The sequence below is a fragment of the Heptranchias perlo genome, chromosome 18, assembly GCF_035084215.1.
Source record: "Heptranchias perlo isolate sHepPer1 chromosome 18, sHepPer1.hap1, whole genome shotgun sequence".
NCBI lineage: Eukaryota > Metazoa > Chordata > Chondrichthyes > Hexanchiformes > Hexanchidae > Heptranchias > Heptranchias perlo.
In genome coordinates, this window is record NC_090342.1 from 41,890,983 (window position 1) to 41,911,750 (window position 20,768).

Sequence of the window (20,768 nt, forward strand, 5' to 3'; positions counted from 1 at the left end):
TACTTAAATTATGTGTGCTATTCCTCCCACCAAACTTGATCATGTGCAGATTACTGTGTCTTTGTTTAGAATGAAGTGTGACATCCCTGTACTTGATTAATCTTTCCCTAGACTGACTGTCTTTGTTGGTTGTTTATCAAGTAACAAGGTCAAAGGTGCCCAAAGTAATTCAACTGTCAACGAGATTATCTTTGTTTGCTTTGTTTGATAAGACAGAGCTGGTCAAACTCTTTATACTCTTTTTATAGAAAGTCAATTGACGTGTTTCGACTTGTTTGTTCCAAGGAACTCCCTATGATTTATATCAGTATCGATCATCTGTCTTGCTTCCCTTCAATTGGGTGGCTATTCAACCCTATCAGTCTTCACACTGTTTCTCTTTCCCTCATCCACGTCTCAACAGGGAAGACTGGAGGGCGGGTAGGGGAGGCTAATGGTGGTGGGAGAGAGCAGCTCTGATGGCAATGGGAGCAACAAGAACAATGAGGGAGGTGGTTGGGAAAAATTCAACAAAACAACAACTTGCACTTGTGTGGTGCCTTTTAATGTAGAAAAACAGCCCAAGAAGCGTCACTGAGGCATAATCAGACAACAATGGGCGCCTAGTCAAAGGAGAGGATATTAGGAGGGGTGACGGAAAACTTTGTCAAAGGGGTGGGAGGGTCTTCAAGAAGAGGCGGAGGGTTTAGGGAGATAATTCCAGAGTATGGGGCTGCGACGGCAGAAAGCATGGCCACCAGTGACGGGATGAAGGGAGGCGGGATGCACTAGAGGCCAGAATTGAAGGAACGGAGAGTTCTGGATATATTGTAGGGCTGGAGGAGGTTACAGAGATAGGGAGGGGCAAGGCCATGAAGCGATTTTAAACCCGAGGATGAGAATTTTAAATTGGAGGCATTGGGTGACTCTGGAGCCAGTGTAGGTCAGCAGGGACAGAGGTGATTGGTGAATGGGACTTAGTGCGGGATAGGATATGGGCAGTGAATTTGTGATGAACTGAAGTTTACTGAGCATGTAGGGTGGTAGGCCAGCCAGAAGAGCATTGGAATGGTTAAGTATGGAGGTGACAAAATCGTGGACGAGAGTTTTAGCAACAAACAGGCAGAGGTGGCATGTAGGCAGGTGATGTTATGGGGGTGGAAGTTACAATCTTGTTCAACCTGAGACCGTAGCTGAGTTGGAGGATGGCAAGAGTATGGAGTTTATGGTGGGAGCAAAGACAATGGCATCGGCCTTCCTGATGTTTAACTGGCGGAAATTGTGATCCCTGCAAGGCTGGATGTCGGACAAGCACTCTGAAAGCACAGAGGGTCGAGAGACGTGGTGGAGAGGTAGAAATGAGTGTCGTCAACATACATGTGGAAGCTGCCCCAACCTCTGTAGTTGTTGTCACCAAGAACAGCATAAAGATGGGGAATAGGAGGAGATGAAGGATAGATCCTTGCGGGAATCCAGAGGTAACAGTACGGGTGGGATGAAAAGCCATTCCTGGAAATGTTCTGGTTATGATTTGGATAGGTAAGAGTGGAACCAAGCGAGGGCAATCCCACTGAGCTGTACAACAGAGAAGAGACATTGGAGAAGGGTGGTGTTCGACTGTCAAAAGCTTCAAGGGAGGTTGAGAAGGACGGTGAGGGATAATGTACCATGGTGACAATCACAGAGGATGTCATTTGTAACTTTGATTGCAGCCATTTCATTGCTGTGGCAGAAGCGAAAACCTGATTGGGGAGGTTCAAATATGGAATTACAGGAAAGATGGGCACAGATTTGGGAGGTGACAACAGCAGGAGAGTAGGAAGGTAGTAATGGTTTGGGGTGGGGATTAGGGGAAGTATCCGAGGGGTGAGTTGACAGGTGGCATGACTGGGTGACAGGAACGGAAGGAGTCAGAAGAGAAGGTCTGAAGACCCGTGGTGGCATGAAGTTGACTTGTAGCACGGTAGAGTCAGCTTGGAGCGTCAACGAGTCAATGTCCAGGTTCAGAGTGTTGTTGAGAGGGAGTGAATCCAGGAGTTGTTTGAGGGGCAGAGTGTCAGTATGACCTGTTTGGGCAAAAGAGACAGCTAATTTGTATGCAGCAAGGTCCTACAAACAGCAAATGAATGACCAGTTAAACTGTTTCTTGTGGTGTTGATCCGTGGAAGAATGTTGGTTACTACTCCTTGTTCATTTTCGATCACTGCAATGGGATCTTTTATATCCACTGAGGAGAAGATGGTATCTGATTGTCTTATCTTAAATGCAGCACTCCAACAATACGGCACTTAAGTACCAGCCTAGATTATGTGATCATGTCCGTAGGGGAGTATGAACCCATAATCTTTCACTCAGAAGCAAGAATGCTACCAACTGTGCCAAAGTGAAGGGGGCAAAAAGTGACACGGGATAGTAGAAGAGGCAGCGGGGAGCCATGAGATAACGGAGCCAATTTTAATAGGCCTGAGATAGGAGTATTATGAAGAAAGTGCCAGATACCTTGGAAACAGATCTGGTGAGGATCATTAGGTGGTAGGAATAACACGTAGATAAGTTTAAGTATGGCAGACAGGTGTGACAAAAAGTGTTACAGGAAGTAAATGTCACTTTAGATTAGAGATGCTTCAATGTTTAATTATTGAATTAAATTTTAGGATGTAAACATACTGGGATAGTTCATTTTGAAGTGGCCATCAAAATGCATTGCAGTTCAGCATGCACCTTGGGACCTACTAAAATAGTTTGACACTTCATTCACGTACATGCCACGCAGCAAAACAGTAAGAGGTCCATTTATTTGCGTGGGACAATCTTTTGTTAATTTTCCAGGCCTTTCTCCTTGGATCATTTTGATGACTATCAGAGGCACTTTACAGTAATGAACTATGCTGATGAAACCCGACTTAAGCAGGTCAGAAAAGGTCTTTTTGATTTTGATTATATATACTAGTCTTGATTTAGTGGTTTTTTATGTTTTATTTGTATTTTTTCCCTGTCTCACCAATTTTCTCTGACCTCCTCTTCGTTGGATGCTTCCCAAATGACATGACCTTTGTCTTCTTTATGTTAATGTGTAATCCAAATTTTCTGCTCTCCACATACACCTCATCAGTCAGTCTCTGCAAATCTGTTTTGGGTGTTGCTATAAGGTCAATGTCGTCAGCAAACCTAAGATTATTTAAAATCTTACCACATAAGGAGGCTCCTTCAACATATCTTTTAGTGCAAGATTCATTACTGTTTCCAGTAGTAGATTAAACAAATCAGGCGACATAGTATGCATCCTTGTCTCACCCCACTACCACTGACTACCAAGAGGCACTGCTACTACTGACCACTACTAACAGAGACAAAGAAAGCCGGCCTAATCTGAGTGACACATGCATCAGTAGGATTGTGGTCTCTCTTCTGTGAATCACTTCTAATAAGCATGGAAGGTCCTGGAATATTTCTGAGTTAGTTACCTGAGTGTCCCAAGCACACCAGACTGTGGGTCTCCATTTTACGAGCTACCTTGCCGATCCATCAAAGTGCCTCGCAGAATTATGAGGGGATGTGACATGTTTGCGACTCACTACAGGTCTTCGAAATGGCTTTACAACCTCAGTAAGGAAAGCTGTGTTTGTACGCAAGCCTTCATGGTATAATTAATTTAGAAGCTTTACAGCTTAATTAGCTTAAAAGCCTGTGGTTTAACTAGCTGAGAACCTTGCTTTCTGGCCACTTCCCAGCATTCAGTTCAACAGCTGAACTCCATATTGAGTGGGCAGCTTTCAAGCTAAAACTCCATTTTGATACAATTAGGGAGCTTACAGGATATTCCCCCTACGAATCTTGAAGGCACCCTTATGACGACTTACAGGGCATTTTTCCTACACCTGTGTGCCCTCCACTTCCTTAAACAGTGGCTCAATCAGAAACCCCCCGCCAACACCACCACCTTCCATCTGGCTGAACTTTTCCTTGAACTCCATCCACTTCCTCCAGACCAAGGCAAACCAAGCCCAGTCGACCCTGCAAAGTCCTCCTCGCTAACATCTGGGGACATGTGCCAAAATTGGGAGAGCTGTCCCACAGACTAGTCAAGCAGCAGCCTGACATAGCCATACTCACAGAATCATACCTTTCAGCCAATGTCCCAGACTCTTCCATCACCATCCCTGGCTATGTCCTGTCCCACCGGCAGGACAGACCGACCAGAGGTGGCGGTACAGTGATATACAGTCAGGAGGGAGTGGCCCCGGGAGTCCTCAACATTGACTCTGGACCCCATGACATCTCATGGCATCAGGTCAAACACGGGCAAGGAAACTTCCTGCTGATTACCACCTACCGTCCTCCCTCAGCTGATTAATCAGTCCTCCTCCATGTTGAGCACCACTTAGAGGAAGCACTGAGGGTAGCAAGGGCACAGAATGTACTCTGGGTGGGGGACTTCAATGTCCATCACCAAGAGTGGCTCGGTAGCACCACTACTGACCGAGCTGGCCGAGTCCTGAAGGACATAGCTGCCAGACTGGGCCTGCGGCAGGTGGTGAGCGAACAAACACGAGGGAAAAGCCTACTTGACCTCGTCCTCACCAATCTACCTGTCGCAAATGCATCTGTCCATGACAGTATTGGTAGGAGTGACCACCGCACAGTCCTCGTGGAGATGAAGTCCCGTCTTCGCACTGAGGACACCATCCAACGTGTTGTGTGGCACTATCACCGTGCTAAATGGAATAGATTCAAAACAGATCTAGCAGCTCAAAATTGGGCATCCATGAGGTGCTGTGGGCCATCAGCAGCAGCAGAATTGTATTCCAGCACAATCTGTAACCTCATGGCCCGGCATATTCCTCACTCTACCATTACCAACAAGCCAGGGGATCAACCCTGGTTCAATGAGGAGTGTAGAAAAGCATGCCAGGAGCAGCACCAGGCGTACCTAAAAATGAGGTGCCAACCTGGTGAAGCTGCAACTCAGGACTACATGCATGCTAAACAGCGGAAGCAACATGCTATAGACAGAGCTAAGCAATCCCACAACCATCTTCAGCCAGAAGTGCCGAGTGGATGATCCATCTCTGCCTCCTCCCGATATCCCCACCATCACAGAAGCCTGTCTCCAGCCAATTCGATTCACTCCACGTGATATCAAGAAACGGCTGAGTGCACTGGATACAGCAAAGGCTATGGGCCCCGACAACATCCCGGCTGTCGTGCTGAAGTCTTGTGCTCCAGAACTAGCCGCGCCTCTAGCCAAACCGTTGCAGTACAGCTACATCACTGGCATCTACCCGACAATGTGGAAAATTGCCCAGGTATGCCCTGTCCACAAAAAGCAGGACAAATCCAATCCGGCCAATTACCGCCCCATCAGTCTACTCTCAATCATCAGCAGAGTGATGGAAGGTGTCGTCAACAGTGCTATCAAGCGGCACTTACTCACCAATAACCTGCTCACCGATGCTCAGTTTGGGTTCCGCCAGGACCACTCGGCTCCAGACCTCATTACAGTCTTGGTCCAAACATGGACAAAAGAGCTGAATTCCAGAGGTGAGGTGAGAGTGACTGTCCTTGACATCAAGGCAGCATTTGACCGAGTGTGGCACCAAGGAGCCCTATTAAATTGAAGTCAGTGGGAATCAGGGGGAAAACTTTCCAGTGGGCTGGAGTCATACCTAGCACAAAGGAAGATGGTAGTAGTAGTTGTTGGAGGCCAATCATCTCAGCTCCAGGATATTGCTGCAGGAGTTCCTCAGGGCAGTATCCTAGGCCCGATCATCTTCAGCTGCTTCATCAATGATCCTTCCCTCCATCATAAGGTCAGAAATGGGGATGTTCGCTGATGATTGCACAGTGTTCAGTTGCATTCGCAACCCCTCAGATAACGAAGCAGTCCATGCTCACATGCATCAAGACCTGGACAACATCCAGGCTTGGGCTCATAAGTGGCAAGTAACATTCACGCCAGACAAGTGCCAGGCAATGACCATCTCCAACAAGAGAGAGTCCAACTACCTCCCCTTGACATTCAACGGCTTTACCATCGCCGAATCCCCCACCATCAACATCCTGGGGGTCACCATTGACCAGAAACTTAACTGGACCAGCCATATAAATACTGTGGCTACAAGAGCAGGTCAGAGGCTGGGAATTCTGCAGCGAGTGACTCACCTCCTGACTCCCCAAAGCCTTCCCACCATCTACAAGGCACAAGTCAGGAGTGTGATGGAATACTCTCCACTTGCCTGGATGAAGCTCGACACCATCCAGGACAAAGCAGCCCACTTGATTGGCACCCCATCCACCACCTTAAACATTCACTTCCTTCGCCACCGGCGCACAGTGGCTGCAGTGTGTACCATCCACAGGATGCACTGCAGCAACTCGCCAAGGCTTCTTCAACAGCACCTCCCAAACCTGCAACCTCTACCACCTAGTAGGACAAGGGCAGCAGGCACATGGGAACAACACCACCTGCACGTTTCCCTCCAAGTCACACACCATCCCGACTTGGAAATATATCGCCGTTGCTTCATCGTCGCAGGGTCAAAATCCTGGAACTCCCTTCCTAACAGCACTGTGGGAGAACCGTCACCACACGGACTGCAATGTTTCAAGAAGGTGGCTCACCACCACCTTCTCAAGGGCAATTAGGGATGGGTAATAAATGCTGACCTTGCCAGCGACGCCTACATCCCAAGAATGAATAAAAAAAGATTAAAGATGTTTCTATCAGGACCCAGCTATACCTGCTTTTTGTAGGGTTTGTCAAACAGTCTTGTTCTAGTCCAATTCAGGCACCCTCTCAGACCATTTTTTTTGTTACATTGATAATTGTGGTGCTGCTTGCTTTTACTCTGATCCTGAGAATTAACTATGCTTCCAATTCCCACCCATCCCTCACCTTTTATATGTCCATCTTCGAATCTTCCCTTTCCGTCTGTCTCATGCAGTCGGCTTTCCAATGACTTCTACTGCCAGCCCACTGACTCCCACAACTACCTGGAGTGCGCTTCTTCCCTCCCTGTGACCTGTGAAGACTCCGTTTTCTGAGTTTCTTCATCTCTCTCAAATCTGCTCTGGATACTCTACCTTCTGCACCAGAGCTCCTGAAATGCTCTCCTTTTTTTCGTATCAGTTGAGGATTACCCTCTGCACTGGTCAAGAGGACTCTTGATCAGGTCTGTCCCATCTCTTGTGCTTCTGGCCTGATCCGCTCCATCTCCTCTCACAACCATGACAGAATCCCTCTGGTTCTCACCTTCCACCGTACCAGCCTCCGCTTTTGCCAAATCATCTACCGCCATTTCTGCCATGTACATGATACCAACATCAAACACATTTCCTCTCCTCCCCTCTCTGCTTTCAGGAGGGACCGTTGCTTTCTCAACACTCCAGTTCAATTTTCCACCACCCCTACTGCCAGCTGCCCTTCCAGTGCAAATGCAAGATATGCAATGCCTGCCCATTCACCACCTCCCACACCCTTGTTCAGGGTCACACAGACTCCTTCCATGTGAGGTAGCAACTTACGTGTACCTCCTCTAATCTAGTATTCTATATTGGCTGCTCGTAGTATGATCTCCTCAACATATGGGAATCCAAGCATTGGTTAGGTGACTGCTTTGCCAAAAGCCTCTGCTCTGTCCATCAATTTGATCCCGAGCGATCTATGGCTCGCGTATTTAACTGGCCTTTCATTTCCCACTCTGACCTTTCTGTCATCGGCCTTGTGCACTGTTCCAACGAAGCTCGACACAAGCTTCAAGAACAATATTTCATCTTTCTCCTACACACCCTGCAAAAACCTCTGGATTGAACACTGACTTCAATAACCTCAAACTTTGGCTGTATCCTCGTTTTCAAACCTGTTTTAATTCCACACCATATCCCCAGGTTTTCCATTTCTTCCACTTTGTCGCATTTCCCCAGGCCTCCCACTTCCTTGGCTATTTACACACCCTTTGTCTCCTTAGTATCTTAATATTTTGTCCATTGTTTAACTGACATTTCATCATTCCACTATTCCTCTCTGTGTTTGTTCTTTGTATATGTATACTTTCTCTCTCTCGTTTTTCTGACTCTATTAATACACCTGTTCACCTCCTATTTTTCAGTTCTGATGATGGGTCCATACCTGAAACATTAACTTGTCTCTTCTCTCCGCAGAGGCTGACTTACCTATTGTCCCAGCATTTTTTGCTTTTGTTTCAGATTTCTAGCATTAAAAGGGTGGCTATGATCCTTTATGTGGAGAAGCATGTGTTTTTTTTGGGAGGGGGGGTTTTGGTAATACATGAAGAGTTTAATGGTAACAAAATCTTTATAGAAGATAACCAATGACAGTATTGTTTATCCCCATTTTACTAAATTATAAGCTGTCTCAAATGCCCTGCCTTTGCTGTGCTGCAAATGTAGTTACAAACACAAAATGGTCGGTCAACAGTTAGTGCTCCATTGGTTCTTCTGGTTTTTCACATGAAGCTGCGTCATCAGATGGTGCTATCTTTCTCTGAGGTCTGTCTCCTAAACCTTGCACGAATGATGCAACATCATTGTCGTCGTCGTAAATGGTGTCTTTACCCACAATTCCAATTGAGACATTCTTTGTAATAAGATCCTGTTCAGCAGGGAGTGTTTCTATCAAGACACACAGACCATGTTTGACCAATTTATTCAAATTACAATCCTGGAATTCATCCATGCATCTCTCCGGGTAAATTCGAGCGGACTGTAAACGGTTAGGTGCCTTTTAGACATAAGAGATGGGGGAGTAGGGGGGAGATGAAGAAATCCAGCATTGCTGGATCAAGGAATGTAAACTACATACTGAGTTGATTAAATAGCTGGTTAGCTTCCTGGTACTTGTACATTTTGAATGTTTAAATCAGATCAAATCCAGTGGTCTGTCAGCACTGGGATTCTGTTGTAAAAATAATTGCAGATTTGGTCAAAACAGTACCTTGGTGTTGAGTATTACCATTACATTTTTACATTGGAAGAGAGCATTGGAAAGAACAACATTGTTATCATTAGTTATTAAAATTAATGTGTTCACTAGTGTTGACTACAGAACCCTGAGCCCAATGACATAGTCAGAGAGTGAAAATACATGAAACAGATTAAGGATTATCCTAGTGTTTTGTGCCAAAGAATTTGATCTGTGTTAAATTGATGGGATTGCAGTAACCCAATGCAGTGAATTTCTTATTCCAGTAAAAGTGTTTTTTTTTCTCCACAGCATCAATGTTATGCTGTATTTTCCCTTTGTTGTATTAACACACTGGCTATGACATACTAGTTTTAATTACTGAATTGTTAATTATTCATAGGTCCATTACAATGAATTCATTCCAATGTTTGAGAAGCAATACCCCAAGTATCCTTGGAAGAGTACAGAGGTGGGTTCCAGTGATTGCACCTTTTGTGAGTCTTATTACGGTGACATGTTTTAAAAATGTGTTCATTGGGCTTTTGTTGTAGTTCTGTCACTTAAGGAATGGATTAGATTACTTACCTAAATTAGGAAGCTTTACCACCAAGTAGATGAGAAAAATTATTTGTATAATTTCCCTATTTCTTCCTTTTTTTTGCTAATAGTTTTTTTTCAGTGTAACCATCTTGTGCTTTTTTGTGTTCTTTGTTTCATCTATGCCTTTGTCGCCTCCAAACTTGACTCTTCCAATGCTCTCCTGGCTGGCCTATCATCCTCCACCCTCCATGAACATCAACTCAACCAAAATTTGTATCCTTTCCTGCACCATTCACGAGTGAAATCAGGAAGCACTGTTTCACGCTCACCCATCATCCCTGTTCTCACCACTTACATTGACTCCTGGTTCCCTAGCGCCTCAAATTTAAAATTCTTATTCTCATTCAAATCCCTTCAAGACCTTACCCTCCCTATCTCTAACCTTTTCCAGTCTACTACCACCCGAGAACTCCATTCCTACAACTCTGACCTTTTGTGTATCCTGAAAATTCACCCCACCGTTGGCAACTGTGCCTTCAGGCATCCAAGCCCTAAGATCTGGAATTCCTTTCCTAAACCTCTCCGCTTCCCTCTCCTCCTTTAAGACCCTCCTTAGAACACACCATTTTGATGAAGCTTTTAGTCACCCCTTCTAATATCTCCTTCTTTGGTTCAGTCTTTATTTTTTGTCAGTATATTTCTGTGAAGTGCAGTGGGATGTTTTTCTACGTTAAAGGCGCTATATTAATGCAAATTGTTTCGTTTATTTTTGATTATTCTTCACCTGCCGCCCCAACATTTTTGTCAAACAACATAAGGATCTTTTGATTTTCAAATTTCTTTTTTTCTCTCCAAATGTCTCCCTTTCTCTTCTGAAAGCATTAGCACCTTGCTGGGGTACAATTCCATGAGCACAAGGAACAGAGGAACAGGAGTGGGCCATTCAGCCCCTTGGGCCTATTGCACCATTCGATCAGATCATAGCTGATCTATACCTCAACTCCATTTACCCACCATTGAACCATAACCATTGATGACCTTACCTATCAAAAATCTATCAATCTCAGTCTTAAAAATTTAAATTGACTCAACATCTACAGCATTTTGGGAGGTGAGGGAGTTCAGATTTCCACTACCCTTTGTGTGAAGAAGTGCTTCCTGAATGGCCTAGCTCTAATTTTAAGATTGTGCCCCCTTGTTCTGGATTCCCCCACCAGAGGAAATAGGTTCTCTGTATCTACCCTATTGAATCCTTTTGTCATTTTAAACCCCTTGACCAGATTACCCCTCAACCATCTAAACGCAAGGGATCAAGCCAAATTTATGCAACCTGTCTTCGTAATTTAACCCTTTGAGCCCTGGTATCATTCTGGTGAATCTTCGCTGTACCCTCTTCAAGGCCAATATATCCTTCCTGAATTGCGGTGCCCGGAACTGACCACAGTACTCCAGGTGGGATCTGACCACGATTCTGAACAACTGAAACATAACTTACTCCCTTTTTATTCCAGCTCCCTTGAGATAAAGGCCAACATTCCATTAGGCTCTGTAATTACTTTTAACCCTGTGCACTAGCTTTTAGTGAATTATGTACATGGACATCCAAATGCCCTTGTTCCCCCATAGTTCTTATTTCTCACCATTCAGCAGAGGCAGCTGAATGGATGGTCTCAATCTTTGTGACAAAGAAGTCGATGAGCTTCTTGGACTTGTTTGGGTTGAGGGTGAAGGGAAGATAGGAGCAGGAGTAGGCCATTCAGCCCCTCAAGCATGTTCCACCATTCATTTAAATCATGGCTGATCTGTATCTTAACTCCATCTACCTGCCTTGGTTCCGTAACCCTTAATACCCTTGCCTAACAAAAATGTGTCAGTCTCAGTTTTCAAGTGACTCACCAACTTTGTGGGGGAAAGAGTTCTAGATTTCCACTACCCATTGTATGAAGAAGTGCCTTCTGACATCACCCCTGAACGGCCTAGCTTTAATTTTAAGGTTATGCCCCCTTGTTCTGGACTCTCCCACCGAGGAAATAGTTTCTCTCTACCCTATCAAATCCTTTAATCATCTTAAACACCCCAATTAGATCACCCCTTAATCTTCTATGTTCAAGGGATTACAAGCCTAGTGTACGCAACCTGTCCACATAATTTAACCCTTTTCGCCCCGGTAACATTTTGGTGAATCTGCGCTGCACCCCCTCCAAGGCCAATTCCTGGGGTGCGGTGCCCAGAACTGAATGCAGTACTCCAGATGGGGTCTAACCAGAGCTCTGTACAGCTGTAACATAACTTCGACTCCTTTGTATCCCAGCCCCCTGGAGATAAATACCAACATTCCATTAGCCTTTTTAATTATTTTTTTGTACCTGTCCACTAACTTTGGATCCCTAAGTCTCTCTGCTCATCCACGGTTTCTAGCTTCTCGCCATTTATAAGGTACTCTGATCTATCTTTCTCAGGTCCAAAGTGGATGACCTCGTACTTTCCCACATTGAACTTCATCTGCCACAGTTTTGCCCACTCACTTAATTAAAGGAGGCAGGGTAGAGGGGTTTAAGAAGACAGTTGGTAGTGAAGAGGAGAAGGTGGGGGTTTTCTTTGCATTCCAGAATGATACTGGAGTAGTGAGCAGTTTTGGCAAAGGAGGACCTGATAGCACTTTATGTGGTCCAGCCAGATTTGGCAATGAATGGCTAAACCAGTTGTCCACCATAAATGTCAGATGGCAGATGTCAGAGAAGTCCAGGAGTTGGGAGGCCAAATTTGATCAGAGTTCCAGACATTGAAAAGGCTCAGTGAAACAAAGAACAAGCAGGATTGGGGGGATGGGAGTAGGCTCGGTAAAAGTAACTCTAAATTTCAAGCTTGAGCTTGGGCTAAAATGGACCCATTATTAGAGACGGGAACTTAAACAGTGGAAGAGGAGATTGGGGGAGAAAGGGCAAAGGATGCCCAAGGATAGAGTTGCAGAGCAAAGGAACTCAGTAAGGAGCTGCCAGCCCAGGAACCATCTTTAAAAAAAAATGGTGTTAGATTGTCTGTCACCTCTGACTGAACTTACAATCTTTGTACTTTTAAAAGAAAAGTGGATATCTCATCCTGGGTTACCACTAATTTCAAAATAACAGCAATTGGAAAATCTAGATGGCATGAAGCCGCCATTCGGCAAACTTCTCTCACCAAAGAGCAATAAATTTTAATTAATTCCACCCTGTGTTTACTTAACAATAGTTAGTTTATGTGGCTTTGAAGGGACACAGCCTCCCTTTCATAGATTAATTTGTACTTTGGTGGCATACCATCCAACTTAACATGAGCAATGCCGTGGGAGAGGTCATGTGTCTAGTGCATAAGTCTGTGCTACACTTGCAACCGATTGACTCAATATCATATAAACAACAAATCACAACTGAACAATCTTTCAAAGAGTAATTAAAAAATAGAAATATGGTCTTGACCTTGGTTCCTTTTCCAAAAGGGAGGGGCTGCAGATTTCCCTGCAGCTGCCTATCTACAGACAAGCCTCAATAGCATTTTAATCGACCTCAGAATGTGCCTATTTGAAGAACTTTGTTACAGCAAGTAATGTAGAAAGAAAGAAAGATTTGCCTTTATATAGCACCTTATGTGATCTCAAGACTTCCCAAAGCGCTTTACAGCCAATGAAGTACTTTTGAAGTGTAGTCACTGTTGTAATGTAGGAAATACAGCAGCCAATTTGCAGTACTCCCTCAGTACTGCACTGGAGTGTTAATCTAGATTTTGTGCTCAAGTCTCTGAAGTGGGACTTGAACCCACAATCTTCTGACTTAGAGGCGAGAGTGTTACCACTAAGCCATGGCTGACACCTAATATGAGCAACATCATGGGAGATCCACTGTGTTCCAAAAGATGCTTATTGCTATTGTTAACTAAAGATTAGTTACTTCCTTCACAGTTTTTTTTTGCACAATTTGTAACATTGTCATTTTGGTTACAGGAAGAAATACATAAATCATTTGTTGAACTGTTTCAAGTAGCTACTGCTAAACCTGCCCCCTTTGGTATCTGCAATTATCCGTCATCCCGAGCAATATATGCTATTGACCTCATGTTGAAATGGGATATAAACAGTGACGGTAAGTGGGTTTTTTTCTTGGATTTTTGTAATTAGTACAGGACTCATCACTGCCATCAAGTCAACAGCAAAACCAAGATGCAGACAAATGTTTTTTGCTCCTATGGTTGTCTTCCAGACCAAGTTACTGAGAAATCCACACAACTAAAGTTTCTCTTTCCCCAAATGAAATACACACTTTTTGCCTGTTGAAACACGGCCTACTTAACCAAACACAAAGATTCGATGCAGTTTGGCAAGAGGCAAAGCTTAGGAACCCCCAAGTGTGCATAAGAGTACTGCTGCAGTTTAACCAGCTGAAACATTGCAGTCTCCCAGCATAGAACACTGGTTAGCTTCGCACTGCTTGTCCAGCCAAGCCCACTCTACCTGTTAGAGCACCGACTTACAGGGTTGCCTGGAGCTGAGTGGAAAGAATCCCAGATCTCATTAATGAGCTGGGTTGGTTAGTCAATCATCAGCAATGCCCTGGAGTATTGTGGACTTGCATGGCTCAAGTTTTACCAATTTGGTTCCAGTCTTCCAGATAAAAGGAAAGGACTTAAATTTATACAGCACCTTTCACAACCTCAGGACATCCCAAAGTGCTTTACAGCCAATTAAGTACTTTTGAAGGTCCCACAAACAGCAATGAGATACATTACCACATAATCTGTTTTTTAATTATATTGGATGAGGGATAAATATTGGCCAGGAAACTGGGAGAATTCCCCGGCTTTTCTTCGAATAGTGTCATGGGATTTTTTAAGTCCACCTGAGAGGGCATATGGGGCCTCGGTTTAATATCTCATCCAAAAGACGGCACCTCTGAAAGTGCACCACTCCCTCAGTATTGCACTGGTGTCAGCTTAGATTATGTGCTCAAGACCCTGGAATGGAGCTTGACCCCAGAACCTTCAGATTGAGGCGAGAGTGCTACCACTGAGCCACGGCTGATATTTAAGAGGTCACATATAGGTTATATACAGTGCAGGACTCCCTTAGTACTACACTTGAACACATAATCTAGGCTGACACTTAAGTCTCTGGAGTGGGGCCACCAATGAGCCAAGGCTGACACCTCTGCCCAGTACATCAGGTATGATAGTCTGGTGATGACAGTGCTGGACCAACAACTAGAGGTTGAAAGTTCAAACCTCACCGTGGCAGTTTGTGAAATTGAATTTAGTAAAGATAGGTTTAATTTGAGCAGAAAAAAATCGCCACATAAGGTGCCAGATTGTAGTAAAATCACAACTTATTCATTAATGTCTTTCAAAATGTTATAAAGATGAGATATTACTATGTAGAGAGGCTTCAGGTTTGAGGGTTGGGGCTTTCTCAGTGGAGTAGAGAATTTTGAGGGCTGACCTGATGGAGGTCTTAAAGATTATCGGTGGTTATCATTACGGAGTGTCATGGTAAAGGAAATAGTGAGGTTGTTTCCACTGTTCAGCAAGCTGGTAACAAAGGGACACAAATGTAGCTACAACACTGGCATCTACCCGACAATGTGGAAAATTACCCAGGTATGTCCTATCCACAAAAAGCAGGACAAATCCAATCCGGCCAATTACCGCCCCATCAGCCTACTCTCAATCATCAGCAAAGTGATGGAAGGTGTCGTTGACAGTGCTATCAAGCGGCACTTACTCACCAATAACCTGCTCACCGATGCTCAGTTTGGGTTCCGGCAGGACCACTCGGCTCCAGACCTCATTACAGCCTTGGTCCAAACATGGACAAAAGAGCTGAATTCCAGAGGTGAGGTGAGAGTGACTGCCCTTGACATCAAGGCAGCATTTGACCGAGTGTTGCACCAAGGAGCCCCAGTAAAATTGAAGTCAATGGGAATTAGGGGGAAAAATCTCCAGTGGCTGGAGTCATACCTAGCACAAAGGAAGATGGTAGTGGTTGTTGGAGGCCAATCATCTCAGCCCCATGACATTGCTGCAGGAGTTCCTCAGGGCAGTGTCCTAGGCCCAACCATCTTCAGCTGTTTCATCAATGACCTTCCCTCCATCATAAGGTCAGAAATGGGAATGTTCGCTGATGATTGCACAGTGTTCAGTTCCATTCACAACCCCTCAAATAATGGAGCAGTCCGAGCCTGCATGCAGCAAGACCTGGACAACATCCAGGCTTGGGCTAATAAGTGGCAAGTAACATTCGCGCCAGACAAGTGCCATTCAATGACCATCACCAACAAGAGAGAGTCTAACCACCTCCCCTTGACATTCAACAGCATTACCATTGCAGAATCCCCCACCATCAACATCCTGGGGGTCACCATTGACCAGAAACTTAACTTGCCCAGCCATATAAATACTGTGGCTACAAGAGCAGGTCAGAGGCTGGGTATTCTGCGGCGAGTGACTCACCTCCTGACTTCCCCAAAGCCTTTCCACCATCTACAAGGCACAAGTCAGAAGTGTGATGGAGTACTCTCCACTTGCCTGGATGAGTGCAGCTCCAACAACACTCAAGAAGCTCGACACCATCCAGGACAAAGCAGCCCGCTTGATTGGCACCCCATCCACCACCCTAAACATTCACTCCCTTCACCACCGGCACAGTGTGGCTGCAGTGTGTACCATCCACAGGATGCACTGCAGCAATTCGCCAAGACTTCTTCGACAGCACCTCCCAAACCCATGACCTCTACCACCTAGTAGAACAAGGGCAGCAGCCACATGGGAACAACACCACCTGCACGTTCCCCTCCAAGTCTCACACCGTCCCGACTTGGAAATATATCGCCGTTCCTTCATCGTCACTGGGTCAAAATCCTGGAACTCCCTTCCTAACAGCACTGTGGGAGAACCTTCACCACACGGAATGCAGCGGTTCAAGAAGGCGGCTCACTACCACCTTCTCGAGGGCAATTAGGAATGGGCAATAAATGCCGGCCTTGCCAGCGACGCCCACATCCCATGAACGAATAATAAAAAAAGAATTAAGGGGCAGTTAGAATAAAATTCTGCACACAGGACAATTAGAATGTGGACTGCTCTGCCACAGCCATTGTTGTAGGAGAATTCATTAATTCTTGTAATAAAAAGAAACGTAGATAATCACTTGAAAAAGTTAGATAGGGTTTGGGAAGCAAACAGGACAGTGGGGAAAATAACTGGTGCAGACTTGATGGGCCAAATACCCTGTTTCCATGCTGTAACATTTATGATTCTACTTTTACATTCTCCACTTCCTTTGTAAAGCATTCCAAGACATTCTACGGGAGAACGTAAGAACATTAAAAATAGGAGCAGGTGTAGGCCATACGGCCCCTCGAGCCTGCTCCGCCATTCAATAAGATCATGGCTAATCTTCCACCTCAACTCCACTTTCCCGCCTTATCCCCTTATCCCTTGATTCCTTTAGTGTCCAACAATTTTCCTTAAGTGTCCAAAAATTGCTTTATAAATGCAAGTTGTTTGACAGAGATAACACGGAAGAGAAGCAGGGAAAGAGGGGAGCACAAGGTTGGAAATGGAAATTAGACCGAAGACCGTGTTCCAACGATTCTGAGAGAGGGAAGGACAGTCTGGGGAATACCTTGTGTCCTTAGTGTAACCCTGCTTTATCCCAAGTAGTTTTGAAAATGTGCGCCCAATTCATCCCATTAATTCCCCCTTGAGCTGCTTCAGGATTGTAAGATTATGATGGAGACCTGGAGCAAATAGTTCCAATGACTTCAAGGCTTTTTGTGATCAGGGCAAGCCCCATAACTCTGAACTGCCCACTCACACCACTGCCAGCAGTAGAACTGAACAGGTTCATACCTGAAGAACGGCTACTTGGACAAGGTATCAGAGACCGTGCCGCAGTATGTAAGCATTTTTGGGAAGGGGGGAGGCAATAAATTGGGAGAAATTAATGAATACATTTCTTATATGCTGCTAGAATTTGAAAAGAATATTATCCCCTCATTAAAGGGTCAAATTTCAAGTTGTACTTGAATCTCTGCGCAAACACTTAAAATACTTTATTGATATTTGTTTTCCAGGAAAACAGATCATGCAGCCTCAAATTTTGGAGGTGAATTTTAGCCCCGACTGTGCCAGAGCCTGCAAGTATCACCCCAGCTTCTTTAACGACATTTTCAGTGTACTTGCCCTGGATGAGGTGATTGGTCGTCCTGTCACTCGCTTGAGCTAATATCAAGGAACCTTGTCTGTAATTTATGGATTGTTTGCAAAAACTGTTGCAAATCTTCCAGGTGGCGTGCAAATAGTTAATCAGTTGGCAAGAGTTGAATGAATTCAAACATGAATTTCCCGTAGATCTGTATGCTCTTAAAGAAATTCTGCATTTTAAGACCCTTCCACGGCTTTATTTCTGGGTATTCTTGAAAGTAAGAGTTTGTATGCTTTTTTTTTAAAGAACTTGCCCTGCAGTGGCTGGTTTTTCAATTGAGGTCGACCTCTTTGTTTCCTTTATGAAGCAGGGTGCTGAAACATGACCTACTTTCAGTCGGCCTTGTGTCAGCACATCCCACTGATCCACTGAATGTGATGAGCAGCAGGATTCTGGATACAGAACCACTCAAAAAAATGTCATGTTTCAGGACCAACATGAGAAGCAGTGCAAAAGTGGCCCAAAACTGGAGCTGAGCCACCACAGGCCAAGTACGAAAACCATAAGACATGGGGAGAGGGGGTCAATTGTTCTCGTGAATGTGTTCCTTCTGAGGAATAATGTATTGGGAATGGAGTAGTGCAGTGTATTTGCACACTATCCTTTCACCTCTGGGGACCTGGGTTCAAATCCAACCTCTACTCATGGGGATTCACTCTATTAACTTAAAGGACCTATGTGAAAAGAGCCCTTGATGGCCCTGGGCCCACAGCACACAAGTAATTTGGCATTAATTGACATTAAATTAGCAATCTCACTTTTATGAGCTGTATTATTTCTTCATAGGATGACTGGTGTTGGAAATGGGAAAAATATCGCCCTGATGGAATAGGGCAGGAGTGCTCACTAACAGTTTATTAAGGGTTATAATCCTGAGTGGTAACTTGCTTGAGAGCCACCTACCACAAACAAAATCCATCTAGTTAATTTCTGAAACATTTATATATTTTTTCTATTTTAAAAGCATTCCCTCCCTTGAATTCTGGCTCTGCCAACACCCTGGAGTGCTGGGCTGTGTATTGGGGCCCAGAGATGCAGGGAACAGTGGATCTGCTAAGAAACACAGATGAGGAGAAGGTGGGCTGCAAACACAACCTGGGCTGTATTATCAGCACCACAGCTCTTCTGAGGATGTGACTGAGGCAAAGAGAGTAGAGGGAACTTTACTCTGCATCTGCTGTATTGGACCCGGAAATGTTTGAAGCTGCCTGAAGTTGCAAAGTGTTCCATTTCTCGGCATGAACATCTCTCACTTTGATGAGCACCTGGAATTGTTTTACCTCTGAGTATAATTGAAATGGAAACAACATTTCCAAAATTGTGTATCGTTTCACATCTCCCAAAAATTGTTAAAGAAGCAGTAAGAGCTTATTAATAAATATTAATGTTGCAGGTTGAAGTGCACATTGTCACATTCTACATTCTGTATTATTCAATCTGAAGTGAGTTTACAAACAAATAACCTCAGAAAAATAAATATTTGAGAAAACATTAAAAATTGTGCAACATGAAATAGTAGATATTGTCTCTTGGATCCTCAACTAGTGAATCATACATTAGTGTTGAACAGATTATTTAAGAGGAATTGACTGATTGTGATTTCCACTCTTAACATGGATTTACACAAATACTGTATAACTGCTTTAATAGTGATAAGTGATTGAACATAAAATGCAAGTATTTTTAGGTATTATAAGAAAAGATTAGAGCAACTTCTCCTGCAAAGCTCATGAGTTTGAAGTTATTATTGTGGGGGCAGTGAGGAGTCATCAACTCTATGATTTAGCCCCTTTTTCTTGCTGCTATAGTGTATCAATGAGCCTAATAAGTTTGCTACATAAGGGAATAATCAACTTGTGATGCTCAAGAACCCAAGCATTATACAGTGGAATCATGCTAATGGGCCACTATCATGAACACAATTTTTAAATATGAAAACAATTTGAAAATGTAAATGTAAAAAAAACACCAAATATACCACGAAGCCCTCTTTTAAACAACTGTGTGTAACAAGTTTTATTTGCCAACTCAATTTTCTCCTCTTCTGAAGCAGACTCACACTGGAGTACAATGGGTGCCTACTGCCCTCCGGTATCTTGTCTAAATGGCCATTCTTCTGTATGTGAGAGAACTTGGAATGTGACTCTGCAAGTTCTTCAACCATGGATTGGAAACCAAATCCTTTCTTTAATCGTGTATGAACTCTCAAAAAGGTTTAGATGGCAAGTCATGCTTCACTGCACTGACTGGTATTGGATGGAATCTGCAAAGAGATCTTGTTGCCATGGTAAAGTTCTTGCTAGAAACCATACTATGCTCTTGCACAGAGGAAGGTATAATGCCATAATTGTCAAAGCAAATGTGGTGTTGAATTGCAATGCGGTTACCGCATTGGAAAATAATTTAAATTTTTTTAGAAAAATGTTTGTACTTTTGTTTGAAGCTTTTATAGTATAGTGGTGCAAACTTGCTCAGATGTCCAAAACAAGGGTCTGTGGTGGGGTTCTTACAGCAGGCAGCATTGGAACTCAAAGAATTGCTAATCTCAGTTTCTGCTACAGTACCACAATTGTAAATTGAGGAAAATAACCTGTCGACCACCTTTCAAAATGTTAGGTATGTCAGGTGGCTGCACATAGCATCTATTAAAGGAGAGGATTCTTTAGGAGGTAACTTGATGTTTTAATTAAGTTTTTAGGACAGGCTGTTCCTCAGCTAACAGAAAAACTACCCTTTTAATCCCTATTTAAATCGTTTTAGCTACAGCAATAGAAGAGAACTGGTCAGAAAGGGAGTTTTACAATGGAATTGCATTGTTCATGAGACAGCAGGCTGTGGATATGAGACTACATGCCAGGATGAGAGGGTAAACCAGAGTGTGGGTGAAGTTGGAGAGAGATTGAAAAATTTGAGCTGAGCCAGCAGAGAATCATGGAGGTAAGATAGAATGGGAAGAATTGGAAGAAGCAGAGTGGCATTGTGGAGTTGAAATACAGTGGAGACAGCACTAATGAGAGGAACTGAAATACAGCAGATGGGCAGCAGAATAGGAAGAGCATAGCTGCAAGAAAAACATAGTTTGGGGCAGAGCTA

The 20,768-nt window shown here is 44.0% G+C and overlaps 1 protein-coding gene across 2 annotated transcripts in view; it reads left to right on the forward strand.

Moving 5' to 3' along the window:
• The window catches only part of ttll12 (tubulin tyrosine ligase-like family, member 12), a 49,736-nt gene extending 30,662 nt beyond the window's left edge, over nt 1-19,074 (forward strand). Inside the window, exons 11-14 of one of the 2 annotated variants that reach the window (XM_067999795.1) lie at nt 2,809-2,890; nt 9,303-9,371; nt 13,422-13,560; nt 17,545-19,074. In XM_067999795.1, coding sequence (XP_067855896.1) covers nt 2,809-2,890; nt 9,303-9,371; nt 13,422-13,560; nt 17,545-17,696 — 442 coding nt within the window. In that variant the 3' untranslated portion in view covers nt 17,697-19,074. Of the gene's footprint in view, nt 1-2,808; nt 2,891-9,302; nt 9,372-13,421; nt 13,561-17,544 lie in introns of those variants that run through there. The other variant, XM_067999796.1, reaches the window with a different exon arrangement.
• The last annotated feature ends 1,694 nt before the right edge of the window (nt 19,075-20,768 follow it).